General features: G+C 39.6%; 5 protein-coding genes across 7 annotated transcripts; 1 reads left to right on the top strand and 4 right to left on the bottom strand.

Moving 5' to 3' along the window:
- Positions 1-394: 394 nt before the first annotated feature.
- Positions 395-4,025, bottom strand: LOC104739261 (cation/H(+) antiporter 14-like). Its single transcript, XM_019235281.2, has 3 exons — positions 3,022-4,025; positions 1,888-2,883; positions 395-1,799 (listed from the first exon to the last, which is right to left on the bottom strand). The coding sequence occupies exons 1-3, from the start codon at positions 3,271-3,273 to the stop codon at positions 558-560; spliced, it is 2,490 nt and encodes an 829-aa protein (XP_019090826.2). The 5' UTR covers positions 3,274-4,025; the 3' UTR covers positions 395-557.
- Positions 3,693-5,291, bottom strand: LOC104739260 (U2 small nuclear ribonucleoprotein B'' 2). The gene is made up of 5 exons (XM_087484164.1): positions 5,152-5,291; positions 4,728-4,900; positions 4,404-4,497; positions 4,231-4,310; positions 3,693-4,130 (listed from the first exon to the last, which is right to left on the bottom strand). The coding sequence occupies exons 1-5, from the start codon at positions 5,222-5,224 to the stop codon at positions 3,873-3,875; spliced, it is 678 nt and encodes a 225-aa protein (XP_087340290.1). The 5' UTR covers positions 5,225-5,291; the 3' UTR covers positions 3,693-3,872.
- Positions 5,292-5,350: 59 nt separating this feature from the next.
- On the top strand, positions 5,351-10,939 carry LOC104739259 (protein TIC110, chloroplastic). The gene is made up of 15 exons (XM_087484163.1): positions 5,351-6,073; positions 6,156-6,215; positions 6,317-6,440; positions 6,555-6,623; positions 6,721-6,819; positions 6,949-7,015; positions 7,208-7,272; positions 7,357-7,451; positions 7,898-8,025; positions 8,099-8,199; positions 8,344-8,560; positions 8,859-9,013; positions 9,230-9,355; positions 9,459-10,430; positions 10,528-10,939. Exons 1-15 carry the CDS (start codon positions 5,550-5,552, stop codon positions 10,774-10,776), a joined length of 3,051 nt encoding a protein of 1,016 aa, XP_087340289.1. The 5' UTR covers positions 5,351-5,549; the 3' UTR covers positions 10,777-10,939.
- A 440-nt stretch (positions 10,940-11,379) lies between these two features.
- LOC104739258 (uncharacterized) lies at positions 11,380-12,242 on the bottom strand. The gene has a single exon (XM_010459550.3). The coding sequence runs from the start codon at positions 12,071-12,073 to the stop codon at positions 11,522-11,524; it is 552 nt and encodes a 183-aa protein (XP_010457852.1). The 5' UTR covers positions 12,074-12,242; the 3' UTR covers positions 11,380-11,521.
- A 281-nt stretch (positions 12,243-12,523) lies between these two features.
- LOC104739257 (4-substituted benzoates-glutamate ligase GH3.12-like) lies at positions 12,524-15,583 on the bottom strand. 3 transcript variants are annotated; one of them, XM_010459548.3, is made up of 4 exons: positions 14,399-15,583; positions 14,199-14,300; positions 13,340-14,121; positions 12,524-13,256 (listed from the first exon to the last, which is right to left on the bottom strand). In XM_010459548.3, the coding sequence occupies exons 1-4, from the start codon at positions 14,689-14,691 to the stop codon at positions 12,691-12,693; spliced, it is 1,743 nt and encodes a 580-aa protein (XP_010457850.1). In that variant the 5' UTR covers positions 14,692-15,583; the 3' UTR covers positions 12,524-12,690. The 3 variants fall into 3 exon arrangements, with proteins under 3 accessions (XP_010457850.1, XP_087339298.1, XP_010457851.2); XM_087483172.1 differs by having other exon boundaries at positions 12,524-13,246; positions 14,399-14,795; XM_010459549.3 differs by having other exon boundaries at positions 14,199-14,286; positions 14,399-14,780.
- Positions 15,584-15,816: the final 233 nt, after the last annotated feature.

Below are 15,816 nucleotides of genomic sequence, written 5' to 3'. Positions count from 1 at the left end.
ACATCTCTGAATCAGATATATTTTATGAGATTTATGATTTATACAAGAAACTGAAAAAAGTATGAATTAGGTTATGCGAGTACAAGTGTACAACAGACAAATTGATTAACATTTTCAGAGTAGTTAGATGATACTGACATTTGTCATGATTGATTATTTGATTTGACGACTAGTCGTTTTGTTGATAGCTATGGGTGGCTAATTGTTTGTGTATGGGACTAGCTTTTTTTATTCAAAGCATATTTCCTTTTTTTTTTTTTACATGTAATATTAAGCATGTCATACAGTAGTACAGTACTAACATTTTCGTGTAGCGTATATTCTGTAACTGCTACCTAAATTGTGGCTTTCCTCCATTCATGAAATATTTGTTGTTTCTCCATCCAATTAAAAATGGAAAATAACAGAACTGACCTTTCCAAAAAACATGTGTGTGTTCTACAATATCAGTCGCTTACTTACAAAACTGTAGTTGAATAACAAACACTAAAAACTACATCCTTTACTTATGTTGAAATTGAATAAAATAGTAGAAACAAAAAGAGAGACTACAGTAATTAACGGTTGTTGTGAGGATCAACCGAAGTAAATCCTTCTTCAACAGAGAAATGTGGGTGCACTCTTGGATCCCCAACCCTAGGAGGTGAAACTGGCAATTCATAGCTATTATCCATCGCTAGAGACTCTCCTTCTTGCTGATGAATCACTAGTACTGAGAAATGAAAATCCGGCGACGCAAACATGTCTCCGATCACACCTAGCTCAGGGCACTCGCTCCAATCTGTAAGCCCGTACAGTACGGACGACTCAAGGTCATGGTCACGACCCACAATTACCAGATCGTATGAGTCACCAAGTGCACTAATCACTTGCGTGGTTTCCACGCCATCTCTTACTATCTCTTCTCTGTAGCTAACTTTCGGTTTGTTCATCGCGAAGCTCTTGAAATCGTTTATAAGGTGAGACTCTGAGAATTCGGATTCCTCTTCTACTGCGTAGTTCTGGTGGAGGGTGCTTTTGTGCCGGAAGTGGATCATCGTGACGTTTACTTCCGGGTGCTCAGCGATTCTCATGGAGAACGCTAAGGCTTCTGCGTCGTCTCGGCCTTCGATGTAGATCACTGCGACGTTTTGCCAAGTGTAGCTCATGAGGACCGAACGGCGGCCTTCAGTTTCTCCCCGGTCGATGAATATTCCAACCGAGCAAGGTGCCTTGTCTAGAACGTTAAGGTTTATGCTACGGATTGCAGGGTTTACGTGGTCGACCGTACCATCTATAGCGTACTGTTTGTGGAATGGGATGATAACGAGCGTCGCTTTCTTGTCAAGGGCGAGAGTGCAAATGTCGTCGTTGATGCTGGAGAATGGAGCTGCAGCTGTGAAATGCTGAGCCATTAGGGTTCCTTGGTTCTGCTGTTCGAAACGTTGGAAACCGTTGACGATTTGAGTGGATTGCACTGTGTTGGGATCGAGTTTGTTCATCTGGTGATGCGGTACGAGCACAGCGTGTGCTCTGCCTTTAAGCTCGACGAGGTGCAGCGTGAAGACAGAGATCGGGCTGAACCGACTCGGGTAAGAAGCTTCTAGAAGATTAACCATGGAAGGTACGTTTTCGACGTTGTAGACGCAAAGCAGGAGACGGAACTGAAGGTTTCGTTGTCTCGTATTGAGGATCGTTCGCTTGCTCGTGCTTCTATAGCGCTTCGACGGGTCGTAGAGGTATACAACTAGGAACCGTGAAATGCCAGTCACGAGCAAGAGCGTGATGATAAGGAGATTGAAGCATTCTGTGTTTAGAACCTGCGAGATTGATTATATGGACCGATCTTCCGTTTAGAGACAATTTGATCAGAGAAGCAAATAAATAATGGAGGCCTTCTAATTATACCTTTTCGTCTCTCCACATGACGCATGTGTAGATCTCAATGACTCCTTGGCAACACATCAAGAGGGCCAAACAAAATGCGTCTCTGATTTGTATGTTGCAATAAGCGGAAGCTGCTGCTGTTCCAAGGAATTTGCAGCCGTATGTGATGAGTATCACGGCCTCAATGATCTTCACGTGGCTCATTCCGAGCACGAAAAAATTGGTCTGCAATCCACTAATGGCGATGAAACAAGGGAGCGTAAGGCTAGTTGCAAACATATCGAGCTTTGTCGAGAGCCCGGTCCCCAACGGAGGTCCATCCGGGAGAGATACTCCGAGCCAGAACGCTCCAAACGCCGCATGGACCCCGAGAACTTCGGAGGTCAAGCTTATTGCCAACAAGATCATTACAATCGGGAAGAATGGGATATCACCTGTTTTATCGATAGAAATGCTTCTTCTCTCTGTCAGCCAGATGATGACCGGTCTGCAGATGAAGAAAATCACTAGGATAAGAGCAAAGACCCAAACGAAAGACCAAATGCTAGATGCTGTCCCATCCCGCAAGAACATCCTGAAAACGAGTGCTACAACCCAGCTAAAGGCCTCGCAGACAATGGAGCAGTTCGTGGCTAACCGTCCAAGATCAGAGTTAAGGATGTTGAGCTCGGCTAAGACGGTTGTGGTGACCGGGAATGAGGTCATTGCATTGAGGGAGATCACTGTGCCGATGCAATGGACAACGTCTGGCGGGAGCTTGTAAGTGTTTTTCAAGAAGAGGACAGTGAGGTTACCGAGGGAGAACGGGAAGGCGTAGGAGGCTGTACCAATGAGTATGGCTTTGGAACCAGCTTTACGAATGATGCTAGCGTCGATTCTTAGTCCGAGTAGGAAGAGATGGATGAAGAAACCAAGGTTCGCGAGAGTTTGTAAAGTGATTTTTCCGTTCATGGGGAATACCATATCTTTGTATGCAAGGTTTTGGCCAAACAAAGACGGTCCTAGGATTATACCAGCCTGCGTGATAACAACATTTCGCAAAATTCAATTAAAGGAAAGAAATGAAAAGAGCTCAAGATTCCATAGATTAGCCTAAGTTTTCCTCTGGGACTCTTCCATCACAGAAAAAGAAAGAATTATAGACAAACTTATTACCAAGACTTGGGCAGAGATCATGCCTTGCTTCAAGGGCTTGAGAAGGTGGTAGAGAAGCCTTGAAGTGACGATGATGGTGGCCATTTGCAGCAACAAAAGTGGCATTGCGTATTTGAGAGGGTCACTGCCCAAGAAAACACCTTTTGAGGTCAACATGTGGTTTTTTTGGCACACCATGTTTTCCACCAAGAAAGGCCCATGAACTTTGCCTTTCTGCATCGAGTTCACCTCATCCATGTCTAGCTTTGACATCGCTCTGATCTTTTGTGCGTACAAAAGACGAGTGCGAAGAACTTGGAGGAAGAGGGAATTGCTCTGTAATATGCAGAAACTACTTGATGTGGACAGAGAAAACTGAGAATCTCTTAGTGAGATGAAGAAACAAAACAGAGGACTCTGTTTTTTATTTTGGGGGAAACGTTGATTAATCTTGCTATCATCAAATGTAGAATGAAATGAGAGAAAAAGGAGAGAGATGAAGCCTATTTAGTTTTGTTAAAAGGTCAAAGACAAAAAGGGAAGTGAGAGAAAAAGGAGAGAGATGAAGCCTATTTGTTGCTTCTATTTATTGATTCCGACTATTTTTTGGCTGGTTGATGAAACATCCCATAATCTTCTCATTCTAAATTCGTGGTTTTAATTTCCCTCTAAGTCCTAATAATAAAAAGGCATTTGAAAATGCGATTTTCTCCAACCACGCTAATTTTTTCGAATCTCATTACATTCTGGTCTAAAGACTAAGAAAGCTTTATCTAGGTCCTTCAAACCACTAACCGGAATTGAACCAAAACATGATACGACATTTTGCTTTTAAACAGCCGCAAATTAGTATATCAACAAACCTCTGGCTTTCACTTCTTGGCAAAAGAGATTACCGTTGGATTCTGTGGAGTGATCTTGAAACCCTGAAGAGCCTGCATGGCCATAGAAGATTGAACATCGTCTCCAAACTCCACAAACGCAATTCCGGGTTTTGCTTCGATCGTTCTTATCTCCTTGAATCCTGGGTATTGCTCAAACAGCATCTGAAGCATCATGCCAGTCGTCTCAATGGGAAGATTCTGAATGAAGAGTATGTTGTTTGGTGGAATCGTGTCTTGCCCACTCGGCTGCAAAATTGATGAGAAACAAGAGTTTTACAACGACGATGTCTGTCAGAAGATAAATAAATATTGAGTTATTTGGGTTGATGCGAGAAAGAGAAATTACCACAGGCCTTCCATTCACAGCGGTTGCGCCAGTAGGCATGCATGGTTGTTGAGTTTCTTCAGCATGTTGCCTCCTTTCAACTGAAAGTAAAATGAAATATCAGATGGAAAGTAGAAGAGGAAGATAAAACGAGCTGAAAAGTTTGAACTTGTGATAGACACGAAAGGTTAAACCTTTCTCTTCTTGCTTTATCTTCTTTTCTTTAGGAACAAAAGTCCCTTCGGCTTTAGTAACACAATCTGACATTGATTTTGCATATTGTATCCGCTGCACCCAAACAGATCACACATCACCATGATTTGAATAGTAGTAATGTGTAATGGCAATTTAGATTTCACTAGTCTACTACTTAGCAATCACTTGTGCCCTCAACATCTAATGTCGTCATATTCCTTCAATTTAATATAATCAGCAAGCAAACTCAATTACCACTCCTAAGTAAATCTCTGCAACTTTCTAATGGATAGAGCTGGAACATAAGACATGAGAAAAGGTACCATTGGCTTATCATAGAAGGGAAAGTTTTGCATCTGACGGGCAGCATTACTAGCAGCTGTGACTTCAGTGAAGACAACCCATGCTTGTCCCCGGAGCTTAGGAGTCTTCAACGCAACCACATCAAGTATCCTTCCAAAGTGAGAGAACAAACAGTAAAGAGATCTCTTCAGCTCTGGAAAAACAAAAACAAAGTGTTGAACCGTTGAAAACATCAATAGAGTACTAACTCCCTAACAGTTAGAAAAAAGGCATCTAATTTAACCGTCATAAAACATCAAATCGAGCAACTTTAAACCCTTAAAGAGAACCTAAGACACGGTAACACATTCAAGAGAAGCAAGCTCACAAAACAGGGAACAAGCAACTTATGCATTGCAGAATCTGCAGACTACAGCAAGCAGAATAACGAATGAATAGCGTTACCTTCTTTATTGACCTTCTCATTGATATTCTTTATGTAGATTGACTGATTCGGTGGTACATCAGCCGTTAACATTTTACTCCGCGACGAAGACGACGACGACGACGACACTGCCCCTGCCCTAAACCGTCGCGTTTCCAATTTACACACGCCGTTTAATTTGTTTTTTTACTTTAAAACTTCTTACCGTTTTAGAATAGAATAAAACAGCACGCAGTCTTAAAATATTATTAAAAAACGTCTCGACGTTTGAAAGGGCAATTTCGATGTTTTTGTTATCCCTTTCCCTTTCCTTCCTCCGCATCTCTCTATCTTCTTCTTCTTCTTTCCTTGTGTTAAACCCTACGAGCTTCTTCTTCACTCTACGACTGCTAGGATCCTTTCACAGTTTGAGGGAACCATGAATCCCTCCCTCTTAGCCGCCATCAACGCTCCAATTTCACCTTCTCCTCGGTCTCCTCTTCTCTCTCACTTCCTACCTTCTTTACCTCACCGTTTCTCCAAGTCTGAGTGTTTGACTCGCCGTCGTTACCGAGTTTCGTTCCCTCGCAACTCAGCTGCTTCCTCCGACCAAGTATCAGTATCTACGCAGGCTAAGAACTCCGATGTACACGGAAATAAGAAGGAGCTCACCGGATTGCAACCTATTGTTGAGAAGATGACGCCGCCGGTGAGGCTTGCCACTTCTGCTGTTGTTTTAGCTGCGTCTTTAGCTACCGGTTACGGACTTGGGCTCCGTTTGGCTGGCTCCAGGAATATTGCCTTGGGTGGGGCTGCTGTAGCTGGAGCCGCCGGTGGAGCTGTTGTTTATGCGTTGAACTCTGCCGTACCGGAGGTAGCTGCTATCGGTTTGCATAACTATGTTGCCGAATTTGAAGATCCTGCCGCTGTGACGAAAGAGGATGTAGAAAAGATCGCTGATAGGTTAGTGGTTGCCTGAATTGTTATCATCTTGTTGGGATTTTCACACACAAGTGTACTTAAGGATCCTTCTTATGTGTTGCAGGTATGGTGTTAACAAAGGAGACGAGGCATTCCAGGCGGAGATTTGTGATATATACTGCCGGTGAGTCATGTTTTAAATCCGAAAAAGTCAGATGTTGTCTTCCTCTTTTCTCGTAATTGGAGAATTCTTGTAGTAATCTTTGCATCTTAATCTGTGATTAGGTATGTAACTTCAGTGCTTCCAAGTGAAGGACAGTCTCTCAAAGGGGATGAAGTGGCGAAGATAGTCAAGTTCAAAAGTGCTTTGGGGATAGACGAGCCTGATGCAGCTGCCATGCACATGGAGGTGCTTTCTAGATTCTTTTTCTTCGTTTGTATTAGCCTTTAGCTTTTTTTTTTTTTTGCACTTGATTCAGAAGTATCTTGGTTGCATAATCACCAATTCCTTGGTTTTGTTTAGATTGGCCGCAGGATTTTTAGGCAAAGACTTGAGACTGGGGAACGTGAAGGTGATGCAGAACAGCGTCGGGTGAGTCGCCAGTCCCTAGTATTTGTCATTTTTATTGTGGGATTGTTCAGAAAGAGAGAGCACAAGCGTGATCACAAGTTGTATGCTTCCAGTGCAGGCATTTATGAGGCTTGTATATGTTTCAGCTCTTGTGTTTGGAGACGCGTCATCCTTCCTTTTGCCTTGGAAGCGAGTATTGAAGGTCACAGATGCTCAGGTAGGCATCTACAATATTGTTATACTTGTGATTTTGCGTAATATTTGTTTTATGGGAAGTTGCATATTGGCAACTTACTCCGATATGGTAATCTGAAGTTCTCTGCTATTGTCTTAATCTCATTTCTAGGTTGAGATTGCTATCCGTGAAAATGCAAAGCAGCTGTATGCGGAACGGTTAAAATTAGTTGGTAGAGGTAATGTTTTACATTATGAGATGGGAAGTAATGTTACCTTGTAGAATACCAACATTAATTGTTACTTGCATGGGACTGTAATGATGTAATGGATCCTTTTCATTTAAAATTGATAATAGATATAGCTTAGTTTTTTCGTCAGCTTAATGCATGGAAACTTACATGGTTATCTTTCTAATCATGTTCTTGCAGATATTAACGTAGAAAACCTTGTGGACCTTAGAAAAGCACAACTATCATTCAAGCTTTCTGATGAGGTACTCTATTTCTTTGTGGCATTCACTTCCTGCATCTATGGTAGTCTGGTTATACCTCTTCTGACAGTTTCTTCTCCCTCACAGCTAGCTGAAGACCTGTTTAGAGAACATACAAGAAAAGTAGTCATAGAGAACATTTCATCGGCGCTCAGCATACTTAAGTCTCGCACACGGGCAACGTAAAGCACTTTAACATATTGCTTACATAATGATGCATAGAACAATTATAATCCATGTGAATTAATATGGTTTACACTTTCAACTAATTATTCTTGTACCAATTAGTTGTGACTTCTGCTGTAGGCTTGGGTGCATATATGTACAGTGGGTTTGGTGGGGATGAACAAAGATTGACATGTTGCTTTAGTTTTGAGATTTGACTTTTGCAAAAATTGATCAGAAATATTTCCCTCTTTTGCTTTGTTGAAGTGTCTTTCTAATATAAGTATTTTAACACAGTCTAAGGCTAAACAGTTATTTACTGTGAAGTAAAGTCATGAGATTTTAGTTTTATAAGCTTTTGTATCGTTTAGCTAATGAATAGTGGAAACAAATTGGATCATCTAGTAAGTCTAGTATATAGTAGTTTCATTGATTGTCATTTAAATAACCTGATTTTATCCAGGAAGAGTTTGGCATCTGTCGTGGAAGAGCTAGAAAAAGTACTGGAGTTTAACAACCTGCTGGTATCCTTGAAAAGTCATTCAGAGGCAGATCAATTTGCACGCGGGGTTGGCCCTATTTCTTTGATAGGTGAAGATGCTTTTGACCTCCTCTTTTCTGAATTAAAATTATAGGCTTTCAACCTTGCATCTCTGTGGCTTAGGTGATGAGTCTGATTTTGAGAGGAGAATGGATGATTTAAAGCTCCTTTATAGAGCATATGTTACAGATGCTTTATCTGGTGGGCGCATAGAAGACAATAAGGTAAACTCACACCAGATTTATATAAGATATTACATACTAAAGCTTGGTTGCAAGTTCTTTAGAGAGCAGGTGTTTCAGATGCTGTATCCTCTATCCAAGCCCCATTTTTTAAAATTTTTTGAATTTCTTTCTGCTGAATTGTAGCTCGCAGCAATGAGCCAACTTAGAAACATACTCGGACTGGGAAAACGGGAAGCTGAAGCTATTAGTATTGATGTGACGTCCAAGGGATACCGTAAAAGACTTGCTAACTCTGTTTCTAGTGGTGACCTTGAAGCACAAGACAGTAAAGCAAAATACCTTCAAAAGCTCTGCGAAGAGCTGCACTTTGATGCACAGAAGGCAGGCTCGATCCATGAAGGTATATGGACCTTCCATTAACCAATGAAACCTTATGTTGTTATGTTATGATTGAGGTATACAGTTTGAATTGCACAAATTGCCCAAATATAAGATAGGTCCATGGATTAAAATCTTAATAGTTTAGTTCATGGCTTGTAATCCTGCTGATTCCTTATCCTTGCAAGCTAGCTTTCAGTGTTGTAGATTTGGTTCTCAACAAACTTCCAATAAGTCCGGTGTTTTCACAGGGTTACATGCTGTACTTTACAATTTTGGTCTTTTTTTCTATTATTTGACAAGCACCTTCTCTTCCTCAGAGATCTATAGGCAGAAGCTTCAACAGTGTGTTACTGATGGGGAGCTGAGCGATGACAATGTTGCTGCCTTGTTAAGGTTAAGAGTCATGCTCTGCATACCCCAGCAAACCGTTGAGAAAGCTCATGCAGAAATCTGTGGAACCATATTTGAAAAGGTAATGTTATCACCTCCTCCCTTCATCCTTGTTTCATGTTCCTGCTGTATTTTCTTAAAAATATATGTTGATAATACATATATGGTTGCTAATACATATATGTATCATCTTTTGTTTTCAATATTTTTCCATTTGACTTTAATTTTGACTACATCATATCCTTTACATCTTGTTTTCGAAGTGTTTACCTACAGATACTTGTTTGATCTTTTCCAGGTTGTGAGGGATGCAATCTCTTCTGGAGTGGATGGTTATGATGCCGAAACTCGCAAATCAGTAAGAAAGGCTGCCCACGGTCTTCGGTTATCAAGAGAAACTGCCATGTCCATTGCCAGCAAGGCTGTGAGTATCGCACTATTCACTTTCTCCCTGTTTGGTATTAGGATTTGTTTTTTTCCGACTTCTCATAGCAAGACATGAAAAACAGAGCTCTTCATTGATGCAGGTCCGTAGGGTTTTCACAAACTATATCAGACGAGCAAGAGCAGCAGAGAACCGCACCGAGTCAGCAAAGGAGCTCAAGAAGATGATAGCTTTCAACACGTTAGTTGTGACTGAAATGGTTGCTGATATTAAGGGAGAATCATCTGATAAGGCACCTGAGGAGGAGCCTGTTCAAGAGAAAGAAGTAGATGGTGAAGATGAGGAATGGGGATCTCTTGAATCGCTCAGAAAGACGAGACCCGACAAGGAAATTGCTGAGAAGATGGGAAAGCCTGGCCAGACTGAGATAACTCTTAAAGATGATCTTCCCGACAGGGACAGAATCGATCTCTACAAAACATACTTGCTCTACTGTCTAACCGGAGAGGTAACAAGAATCCCTTTTGGCGCCCAGATCACAACAAAGAGAGACGATTCAGAGTACGTGCTTCTGAATCAGCTTGGTAGGATTCTTGGATTGACTTCGAAAGAAATAGTCAACATTCACGTAGGTTTAGCCGAGCAGGCTTTTAGGCAACAAGCTGAAGTGATTTTAGCTGATGGGCAATTGACAAAGGCTAGAGTAGAGCAGCTAGACGAGTTGCAAAAACAAGTTGGTTTGCCTCAGCCACAAGCCGAGAAGGTTATAAAGAACATAACCACAACAAAAATGGCAAACGCGATAGAAACTGCTGTTAACCAAGGAAGACTGAACATAAAGCAGATACGGGAGCTCAAGGAGGCAAACGTGAGTCTTGACAGCATGATCGCCGTGAGCCTGAGAGAGAAATTATTTAAGAAGACAGTGAATGACATATTCTCATCAGGAACAGGTGAATTTGATGAAATCGAAGTCTACCAGACAATCCCATCCGATCTCAGTATTGATGTGGAAAAAGCCAAAAGAGTTGTCCATGATCTCGCTCAGAGTAGATTATCAAACTCTCTGATCCAAGCCGTGGCATTACTCAGGCAGAGAAACGCTAAAGGAGTGGTATGCAAATCCTCTTTTGCCTCTCTTTATCTTGACATAAACTCTGGATATTTCAGCTTGTAGGTATGACTCGTGTATGCTTATTCTATGGTTACAGGTCTCGTCCCTGAATGATTTGCTTGCATGTGACAAAGCTGTGCCGGCTGAGCCGATGTCATGGGAGGTCTCAGAGGAATTATCCGATCTATATGCTATTTATTCAAAAAGTAATCCTAAACCCGCGCAGGAAAAAGTCTCGAGGCTGCAATATCTGTTGGGAATAGATGATTCAAGTGCAACTGCGCTCCGTGAGATGGAAGATGAAGCATTATCTTCTGCTGCAGAAGAGGGCAATTTCGTCTTTTAAATCTTTGGAGAAATAGCTCGAGTTGTTTTGTATTGTTTTATGGTCGAGGGAGGTAAAAACGATTTTTGAATTTTAAATTTGACCAAAGCCTATGAAAATTTTGTATCAGAACCAAAAACTTGACCTGATTGGAATAAATTTAAAGATCACAATTCACAAACAACAAGCCGTGAACAAATATTGCCTACCTAGTATCTGAAAAGCGCTCAAAAATCAAAATACAATTATGAAAAACTCAGAAACTTTAATGAATCTTAGAATCGGCCAATGTGTAAGGAGATTTTAAATATTATGCACATACATACTCTATATGGCGTCACGTGATGTGTGTTTTCGTTTAAACATAAAAGATAAAAGATAGAATAACAATTACTTCAATGATTGAGAATTTGACCGTAAGTGGAAGTTATTGTTGTTTATTGAGGTCTCACATGACTGAACATCCGAACATGTTCAGATCTGATCTCATTTATAGACTTATAGTATGTACTGTTTTTGGCGAAATTTCTCATTATACAAAAATTACGTCTCCTAAAGACCCCTTATGATGGTTGTCACTTTTTTCTTCTTTATCATGTAAATTGTAAATCATGTATTTAGATAAACCGAAGAAGACTAGAGTTTGATATGATTCAATCGATTGATTCATGGAGATGGGAACATAGTTCAGAATTATTTCAAAGATTACAAAAAAGTGAAAAATTAATAACAAATTAGGAGAGAGATTAAATAAAAATAAGCAGAATCATTTAACATCTCTGAGTAACACCTTGACGATGGAAGCGTAACATCCTGAAGATTTAACATTATTATAATGATTGGATCCGTAGTCTAAACTCGAAGCAGATTCGAACCACATTGATCTTCTTCTGTTCCTCCTGCTGCACGAGTCAGATGTCCTCAATGGAGAAGACGGAACCGAAGATGAGGGCGACCTTGTTGATGAAGAAGAGGTAGAAGAAGAAGCCGGAGACGACGGGGAGCTACGATTCTTGGGAAGCAAGGAACCAAAGAGAGTGTTGGTTTTTTTAGGGTTTACGGGTGTTTTTGTTGAGGAAGGAGAAGCGTAGAAGTAAGAAGGAGGAGGTGTAAGTGGACCTGAGACCGGAGAATTGAAATCAGAATCAGAATCAAAACCGGACAAGGAGGATCGTTTAAAGAATCGTCTAGGGGTTCCGGGCTGAGACTCCCAGTTAAAGGGAATGGCGGCCGATGATCCGCCGTAATAGTCGCCGTCGACGACCACGGAGAGGATCAGTTTGGTCGTGGAAACCCTCGAACGATCCAGTTGAGTCATTGGGACACTTTGTGTTAGGAAGTGACTTTTGTTTCTTGGCTTCTTGCTCAATTATAAGAACTATGGAAAGAAAGAGACTTGACTTTTTTTTTGTTTTTTTCTTAGTATATTGGGTGAAGAAGATTTAGATTCAGATTCAAAAGTTTTTTTTGTCATCTTATTTTTGTATAGATTTTTGAATGAGTAAAAAAATATATTAGAATCTCGAGGTGTGATGTCTCTAGACTCTGCTTCATGGAAGCCACTGAGAGTATTATCTATAGTTCCAGATCATCTGATCCAATTTTATTTATAATAATACTTAACTTGCACACTCTTCTATTCTTCAACTAAGTTTTGGGACAATATTGTTAAAAGTCAATGTAACTCCGAGACACTTGGGACTTTGCCTAAACGATCCTATCTTTAAAGAGAGGATTATGAATATGCAAGCTTGATCTTGTTTGCACAGGTATAAAGCTCTTACAGTCTTACTCATATCATCACAGGCACAATTCACACACACAACTGGAATGTTCTTGTTTTCCAAACTTTTATTCCAAAGCATACATATATAATATAAGGATTATGCCTAAAGCTGTCAAAGTTAATCAAAGCAGCCCTAAAATGGTGAAAAGTCAGAGAGGGGGAGGTGGTTTATCGCTGAAATAACGTGTGAGAACATTGCTTTCAAGATTGGCCAAGGCATCGCTAGATTTCAAGCATACGGGTGTTTTGTACTGAACAAAAGAGGCACCCTGAGAGATGAAAAAGTTCATGACAGAATCGAATGTTCCAGGTTGCACCACTCTTATCTCTAGAGCTCCGATCGAACCCTCCTTGCTCCGAAGTTTCCTGTAACGAATGCCGAGATTTTCTTCCACTTTATAGCAACACTCCGTCAATAGCTTGTCATCCAGTTCAAGGATTTTGTTTTTGTTTTTCGCTTTGAGTTCCCAATAAATTACATAATGGCCTGGCTTAGTAGAGATATCAGCATAGCATGTAAAATCTGTCAGCATCAAATCGGAGGATTCAAGAACCATCCTTGCATGTGTCACTGCCTTTAAAAGCTCTTCCTCGGTAGTTGTCTCCACATCAATGCTTAGAGCCACATCTTTTCTACGGACAAATCTAAACTGAGGCGCGTTATTATAGAATCCAGTCACCTGTAGAATATCTCCCACTCGATATCTGTATAATCCTAACATGAAAAGTAGAATCAAGTTAATTAAATTAACATTAAAGGATAATTTAGTTTATACCACATGGATATATGTAACTCACCAGCATAACTTGTGACCAAGGTCTCGTAATAGCACCCTAACTTCACGTCTACAAGATCAACAATCTTGAGCTCGTTTACTTCATCAACAAGTAAGAACTCGAAGTATGCCATGTTCGGTATAAATGTGTAAGACACATCTTGTGGTTTGCATAGCGGATTCATATTCATTCCAAATACGGCTTCAGAAGCAAGATAATTCATGGAAACGATAGGCAACTCCTTGGAGTAGAACTCCAATGTTGAAATGTATTGAGTCATCTGACCTGTAACAATACACTCAACAAATTTGGTGTTCGGCCAAAGTCTACTAATTATACCTCCCCATGAAATCTGGTTGCATTCTTGTTCTATCAAGTTTGCTAACTCAGGATTAGGTTCTCCAAGGATCTCAGACACGCAGTTTCTGCAACTTGTGTCTTCAATCCACTCGCTCACCTGAGCCATTCGGATATTACTGCACAACTCCTTCCAATACTCTTCGAGAAAATTGATTGCTCGAACCAAAGTAGAAGCAAAAGCAGCACTCACACTCACAACCTCTTCTCTCTGGACAAGTCCACAGAGGAGATGACAATACATGCTCTGCTTATTGTCTCTGCATAAAACGATTTCGGTAGGACTTGTGCATGCAAAATCAAAGTTTGATGTCTGGTTCCTAAAGTGATCGCTCTTGTAGAAGTACGTACTTGCAGCCCCAACTAACAAACCGGAGGGAGTTGTAGATTCGGGTTTAATGAAAGCAAACTTCATCACCTTTCCTTGCTCGGCACCATCTATATGCCTATTAATTTTACATTTATCAACACTAATACACAAAAACTGTAGAAACACTTGAATAATGGAATATAGAAAACGAACCTGCATATAACGAACGCGCATATATTACGGAGAAATTTGATGTTCTCCAAGAAGTTCATGTTAAGAGGCAATAACTTTTGTTTTCCTCCTGAAGTTCCAGAACTACACATAAACCGTTACATCGAGTCTACTAAACTAATTGATACTTTAAGTCTTTAATTATGATCATGTACAGTATATGATAAAAACTGATATTTTACCTACGGGTGAATCCAGTAATGGGTTGGGCGGATATGACGTCTGAAGGCTCTCCATTTGCGATGCGCTCGATGTAAGGCTGAACATCCTTGTATGTTACAATTGGTATGTTTTTCTTGAAATGCTCTTTATCAAACTTCCCATGGAGAAATCTGTGGAGGTATTCAGTGTTTGCGTTTACTGTAAGTATATCTGCTACCATCTCATCTTGTATTTGCTTCACGTTCCATGTTAGATCTTCCAAACTCTGCAGCTTCTCCTCTAAACCTTCGTTGAGATCGAATCTTAGACTCATGTTTTCTTTAGTTTTACCTGGAATCAAGATTTGCACACTTGGTTTAATGTGTGTTTCAAGAAAACTAAATAAAATTGGTCACTACAGCTGGATAGTTTTGGAATCTCTATGTTTATATAATTTTTTACTAGAAACTAGAAAGGTCAAGTGGGATAATATTTTTTTGTGTGTCACCGAAAAAGTAAAACCAAGTGCATGAATCTTATATTGTAAAAGTGCATGAATTTAAAGGCTAAACATGTATTTATTTCATTATCTTGAAAGGATTTCTTCCTCCGCTTAACTCTTAAATTATACGTTTAAAGGCATCTCAAGTTTACTAAAAGCATCTTGTCACCCCGTAAGCACTAAGCCACTATGCGAATCCATTCACTAATGTTTCTATTGATTTATTTAAAAATACAAAAAAGATGTTTATCTTATCTTCTCGAGATAAACATGAAGCACCTTTTGTCACCTTAATTAATCTTTTACGAGTCCATTCACTTGTTTTATACTATCGAATTTCTATTAAATATCAATGTGTTTGGTACAAAAGAAAGAGCTGAAGAGATAAAAATTAAAAGTAATTGAAAAGTTGTAACAAAAATGTATAGTTTGAAACATTATACAAGTACTAAATTAAAGGATAATTTAGTCAGACGGCATTCCTTAATAAAGTCTTAAATTTATTAGAGGGAAAAATACTTTTTTTTTCTCCAGAAATCATATCATACAAATTTAATTAAAATATTATCTGCAAAACCTAAACAAAAATATTAAAGAAGACAAAACAATTTATTATTTATAAAACCTTAAAAACTTTAAAATTTTAAATAACATGAATATAAAAGTTTTTTGAAAAATTAAGAAAAAAGTGTGGTTCACAAAAAAAAAAAAAAAAAAAAAAAAACAAGAGTTAAATTTAAGTTATGTATAATGCATGTTGGACCTAGAACACCTCTTACAGACCACAAAGAATATGGACCAGATGTTGAATCCTCCGGTTTGCTTACACAAATCTAAAATTCAACAATTAAAAACCAAAACAAAACAAAAAAGAAAGTAAAAAAATCTGTATAAAAATGAAAAGTTCAAAAAGCCGAAAAACAAACGTTTTAAAAAACGGAAGAAAAAAAAACGCTA

The sequence above is a fragment of the Camelina sativa genome, chromosome 14, assembly GCF_030686135.1.
Source record: "Camelina sativa cultivar CO46 ecotype springtype chromosome 14, ASM3068613v1".
Taxonomy (NCBI): Eukaryota; Viridiplantae; Streptophyta; class Magnoliopsida; order Brassicales; family Brassicaceae; genus Camelina; species Camelina sativa.
This window is presented reverse-complemented; position numbering and strand designations above follow the sequence as displayed.